Source organism: Benincasa hispida, chromosome 9 (assembly GCF_027475165.1).
Source record: "Benincasa hispida cultivar pf3 chromosome 9, pf3_genome.v1.1, whole genome shotgun sequence".
Classification (NCBI taxonomy): domain Eukaryota; kingdom Viridiplantae; phylum Streptophyta; class Magnoliopsida; order Cucurbitales; family Cucurbitaceae; genus Benincasa; species Benincasa hispida.
In genome coordinates this window covers 77,713,806-77,719,375 of record NC_143486.1, presented here as the reverse complement: position 1 = coordinate 77,719,375, position 5,570 = coordinate 77,713,806, and the positions used below count along the sequence as shown (strand labels likewise).

Here is a 5,570-nt window from a genome sequence, read left to right as displayed (position 1 = left end):
TTGTTTAAACAAAGATGTGTATAATTATTGAATAAAAAAGTTTCAAAACACAAATAGTAATCATAAAAACATATTATTTAGAGTTCAAAAAACTGTATTAGATACTCAAATATATGAACTCAATTCTGCACTAAAAACATAGACATATTAACTACAGACATTCTATCTCAACTAAAGTTATATAAGCAAATAAAACTAGCAAAATTACTTCTCTATAACAATAAGCTAGAATAGCTCAGTTGGTTAGAGCGTGTGGTTGTTAACCACAAGGTCGGAGTTTCAAGCCCTCCTTCTAGCGGAATAATAATTAATTTTGTCATCTTTACATTTGTTTTTCGGTTTTAAAAAATTATGAAGAATTTTAATTTTAGATGTTGGAATAGCTGAGCTGGTTATATCGTGTGGTTGTTAACTACACGGTTGGAGGTTCAAGACCTCCTTCTAGTGCAATAAATATCATTTTTGTCATCTTTACATTTTATTTTAGTTTTAAAAACCTTCTAGAAATCTCATTTTGGATGCTGGAATAGCTCAGTTGGTTAGAGCGTGTGGCTGTTAACCACAAGGTCGGAGGTTCAAGCCCTCCTTCTAGCGTCTCTTCATCAATGTTTTGTTTTTTAATCTATTATTCTCTAGTCTTTCTTAGATTTTAATACACCATTAAATTCGTTAAAGTTGGTTGCTTAGTTGACTGTAGTAGTTGTAGTTTGGTTAGAATGTGTGGCCGTTAACTACAAGGTCGGAGGTTCCTCCTTCTAGCATATTCAGATGTTGGAATAGCTTAGCTGGTTATATCGTGTGGCTATTAACTACAAGGTTCAAGACCTCCTTCTAGTGCAATAAACATTATTTTTGTCATCTTTACATTTTGTTTTAGTTTTAAAAACCTTCTAGAAATCTCATTTTGGATGTTGGAATAGCTCAGTTGGTTAGAGCGTGTGACTGTTAACCACAAGGTCGGAGGTTCAAGCCCTCCTAGCGTCTCTTCTTTTCAATGTTTTGTTTTTTTAATCTATTCTTCTCTAGTCTTTCTTAGATTTTAATACACCACTAAATTCGTTAAAGTTAGTTGCTTAGTTGACTGTAGTAGTTGTAGTTTCAAACCCTCTTTTTAGCACAATGAAGATTATTTTTTATCATACATTTCTTTACATCTTTTTTTAAGTTTTATAATTCTTCAAAAAAACCCATTTCAAATACTGAAATAGTTCAGTTGGTTAGAGTGTGTGGCCATTAACCACAAGGTCGGAGGTTCCTCCTTCTAGCATATTCAGCATGCTTTTTGTTAAGTTTTTTTTTTTTCTGTAATTGATTATTTTCTTTTCATCTATAAATATGGGCTACAACAACAAAAGGTAAAAGAGATTGATAAATTACATAACGAGCAGGCTGGCAGCCAATACATACATAAAACACCAACTTTTGAAATGTTATGATAAAACCACATAATAACTGATTTCAAATACTGAAATAGTTCAGTTGGTTAGAGCATGTGGCCGTTAACCACAAGGTCGGAGGTTCCTCCTTCTAGCATATTCAACATGCTCTTTGTTAAGCTTTTTTCTGTAATTGGTTATTTTCTTTTCATTTATAAATATGGGCTACAACAACAAAAGGTAAAAGAGATTGATAAATTACATAACGAGTTGGCTGGCAGCCAACACATACATAAAACACCAACTTTTGAAATGTTATGATAAAACCACATAATAACTAAGGGACTGGAAACCACCAGAAAACCAAATGTTTAGCTGCGTTTTGTAGCAGACAACATCACAAAGCGCCTATTTCTTAAACATTTAAAGTCAACCAGACCACAGGCTGTGCAGAGTTCTTTTAATTCTCCTTCAGATAGGACGATATGGCTTCCTGTTATCTGCTGAATACCCTGTGCGGTGTGATGCAAAATATAAAGTTTAAGGGTTAAATACTGAGGTATAAAGATGCAGAAATGGTAGCAAGAAATCACAATTCTATTATAGGTAACTAATATGAACGGAACGTTGCAGCACAATGCAATGGTTAACCAACCTAAGTAAATGTGATTGTTTTGCTTGGCACTTTAGATAGTATCAAAGCATTTCAAAGCAACAAAAGACAAGCAAGGTGAAGAAGTAAAGATATAACAATAGACTGAAGTAATCATACTACCGAAACCTTGAAGAGAGGAAAATTAGAAACAATTTGCGAACATACCTCTATTTGAATCCCCAAAAATGGTATAAAAGAAAACGGTCCATCAATTATGAAAGTGCTGGCAACAAATACTCCTCCAGGTCTCAAAATTCTACTTATTTCAGCCACCTGCAAGTTCATTATGCAAACAATTAATTACTAAAAGCTTGTCCTTGGATTAGTTTACTGGGATGATTCTATTATACAGTTATAGGTATATGTCACAACATCAGTAGGTGCCAGCAGATATACACATATACTCAAACAGAGAAGCAAAGTTGAGAGTGCTAAGATACATTTTCTCTGAGGTGACTAATCATTATCACTCTAGGAAAAAGCCAACAAATATCAATAAACTGCAGCCTGCGTCGCGTGCTTTCAATTAGTGCAACTATAGAAAGTCAAATCAAAACCTATAAACCCCAGATATATGAAAACTACTCACAGCAGCTGATGGTGAAGGCCAGCAGTGTAAAGCAGCACCAGCATGCACTGCATCAACAGAACTTGAAGCAAATGGAAGTCGAGCAATATCAGCTCTAATCAGTACCAAGCTCCTAAGAAAGAAAAGATCCATGTAGATTAAAAACTCAAACACAATTTAAATATACCACACAAAGATCCTCGAACTGTAGCAATTCCACAGCTACTCAAGTAAAGCCAAAACTAAAAGAAAATGTTGTTTACTCTTTGGGGAAGTTTTCCTCTTGTTTGATGAATTCATAGCACTCCTTTAACATGTTCTCCGAGTAGTCCAAAGCAACAACAGAGGAAAATAACCCACTCTTGGCGAAGATTCTCGAAAACATTCCACTTCCACAACTTGCATCAATTATGTTTCCACCTAAGATTGGTGTCATGAAATTTTTTAACAACTCAAACTGCAAAGAAATCATCATGTCCTTAGCATTGGGAACATAACCACATCTTGAATTGATATCACTAGTCTAGTAGATATGAAAATAGTCATTAAAATCACTAAGCTTTTCTGTCCTCAACATGGCTCAAGGTGTTGACACTGCGACCTCCCCTTCATAGGGCGTTAAGCTCGAATTGCCTGCCCCCACATTTTTAATATAACGTTCTTAATCAAAGAATAAAGCCCTCTCTTTGACTTTGGATTGGTATTAAATTACTAATGGACCAATCTGATTCTTAAAATTGAACTATACTTGCTGATATTACATAAAAAGTACCATGCAGACAGTTCAATAATGAAGAGCAATAAAAGAGCTGACATCACCTCCTTTTCTGGGCCAGGAAAACCAAGGAATGGTGAAAAACTTTGTCGCCAGCCCCTCTCATAAAGAAAAGACACCAATCTAGTCCTGAGCCAGTGAAAATCTGATAAATATGAGATGAACAAAGGGGAGAGAGCCAGCAAGGGAAAGGTATCAAAAGTTCCAACCAAACACCCATAACTTTAGTTTCCACAATACATCTGAGGCAAAGCTAGCTACCAATATAATCCTAATCCCAACATAGCAAAAAATTAAAATATTTCTGAAAATAGCACAGACCTCTATAAAGCCCTGATAAGTAAACTAATATGTCCATATTGGATTTGCAGCCCAATTGTATTGTAGCAATGGTTTCTTCGTGTATATGGCATACCAAGTTTCAAGTTTTAAGCAAAAATACCTTTCAACATAAAGCATAAAGATTCATCACAGGGCATTTGTATCAGAACTAATTTCTCTTGAGACTAAGAAGCTCTTCGCATTTGAAAGTTTTAGTAGCATGCTAATTAACTGCCTGTTCAAATATCAGATGATAAAGTAGAAGTACCTAAAAATCTCTGTAGCAGCAGGCATGGATTCGCCATTTTTAATTCCGCTAGCTATCGTCAAGTCCAAATGAGATTCACTGCCAGTGAATGACTTTTTACATGTGCCACATTCCAATTGATATCCATTTGTGGACTCCCTGCATCAAAGCATACAAATAAAGACACATCAATTACTAAGACGCAGTAGAAAAAATAAGCAAAATAAAAGTGGGTACAACAATACAGTCTCAAACATACACTGAAAGGCCCGAATCAACTGCTGCAGTCAATGGGCCATAGCATATGGAACAAGCTAAAATATTCTTAATGTTGTTGACTTCCTTATCAATCATAACAAGGTCCTATGTCAAAAAAACAGAAGATTATTAAATCTAGGAAAAGATAACAGTCATTTCGAAAAGGTCAACTCCATTGGTTAGATAAACTTTTTTCCCCCAATATATCTTTGTCACTCTTACTTCACACATATGTGACTAATTTAGTCTCATCAGAGTATTCCTTAGCATCTTACTTTCATCGGGAATGAATGAAAGAGTTCATTCAAAAAAATATACAAACAACTTTGAACTATATTTCCTCTCTCGTTACCAGAAACAATGGTTTAAAACCTTGAAGAGGTTACTGATAATGTTACATTACACCGATGACTATACCTTCTAAAAGAAGTTTGGAATTGACGTAATTGTATCACTCGGACTCTCAGTATAACTCTATCCAATTCAAATCCGCCGAGATTTTACGCAACAAAACATACACGACGGCGCAATACAACCATTGGCCAGTTCATTTAGCATGTACGATTCTCTCAAACGCCAAGCAGAGTAAATTACCAATAACTTCGAGCAGATCCCATTGTACGATTTAATTTGAAGAGCAAGGAAGAAAGATTAGACAGAATACAAACCGATGGCTGCTGAGTCGTAGTTTCCATGGAGGCAGCCAAAGAAGATCGAACGATTGAAAGGGAAGTAGGGGGAGAAATGGATAGGTTTGAATTGAAGCTGAAGAAGCACCGCCTGAAGAAACAAGATCGAGTGGGAATTGGAAGGAAGGCGTACATGTGATTGGCAACCATTGAATTTGCAGCCATAACTTATGAAGTTTATGTGTAATGCTTACGAATTCAAGGGGATAAAGTTTAAATTTCCGTTCAGAACTGTCGTTTTAAGTTAATTTCGGGGCCTACAAAAATCTCCAGTAACAATCAATTATTTCTTTGATTTTTCCCCCATTTTTTTTATTTTATTTAAACTTGTAGATTTATATTTGAACCTCGGAACTTTTTGTATGCAAGAAAAACAATCAAAACATACTAATTTCTAAAAAATAGTCTTCAACTTTCTACTTTGTGTCAAGTCCTGAACTTCTATTAATTTTAAAAATAATTTTAAACTTTCAAAAACAGCTAAAAAAAATACATTATTTTTGGATGAAAACAATTAGTAGGAGTGTTCATAAATCCGACAACTCGAACAATCTAAACTACCCAACTCAAACTGTAAGGGGTGACAACTCGAACAACCTGAACTACCCAACTCAAATTATAAGGGTTGAGTTGAGTTGGGTTGGATTAGTTTGAACTTTTATTATTTTTGTTGGGTTGAGT

General features: G+C 35.0%; 1 protein-coding gene and 1 non-coding gene across 3 annotated transcripts; one reads left to right on the top strand and one right to left on the bottom strand.

Moving 5' to 3' along the window:
* Positions 1-520: 520 nt before the first annotated feature.
* TRNAN-GUU (transfer RNA asparagine (anticodon GUU)) lies at positions 521-594 on the top strand. The gene has a single exon. It is a non-coding gene; the product is annotated as a tRNA-Asn (tRNA).
* Positions 595-1,351: 757 nt separating this feature from the next.
* LOC120084888 (S-adenosyl-L-methionine-dependent methyltransferases superfamily protein) lies at positions 1,352-5,134 on the bottom strand. Of its 2 annotated transcripts, none has more exons than XM_039040698.2 (8): positions 4,869-5,134; positions 4,202-4,305; positions 3,964-4,101; positions 3,419-3,503; positions 2,863-3,056; positions 2,621-2,732; positions 2,197-2,304; positions 1,352-1,888 (listed from the first exon to the last, which is right to left on the bottom strand). In XM_039040698.2, the coding sequence occupies exons 1-8, from the start codon at positions 5,052-5,054 to the stop codon at positions 1,748-1,750; spliced, it is 1,068 nt and encodes a 355-aa protein (XP_038896626.1). In that variant the 5' UTR covers positions 5,055-5,134; the 3' UTR covers positions 1,352-1,747. The 2 variants fall into 2 exon arrangements, with proteins under 2 accessions (XP_038896626.1, XP_038896627.1); XM_039040699.2 differs by having other exon boundaries at positions 4,618-5,008.
* Positions 5,135-5,570: the final 436 nt, after the last annotated feature.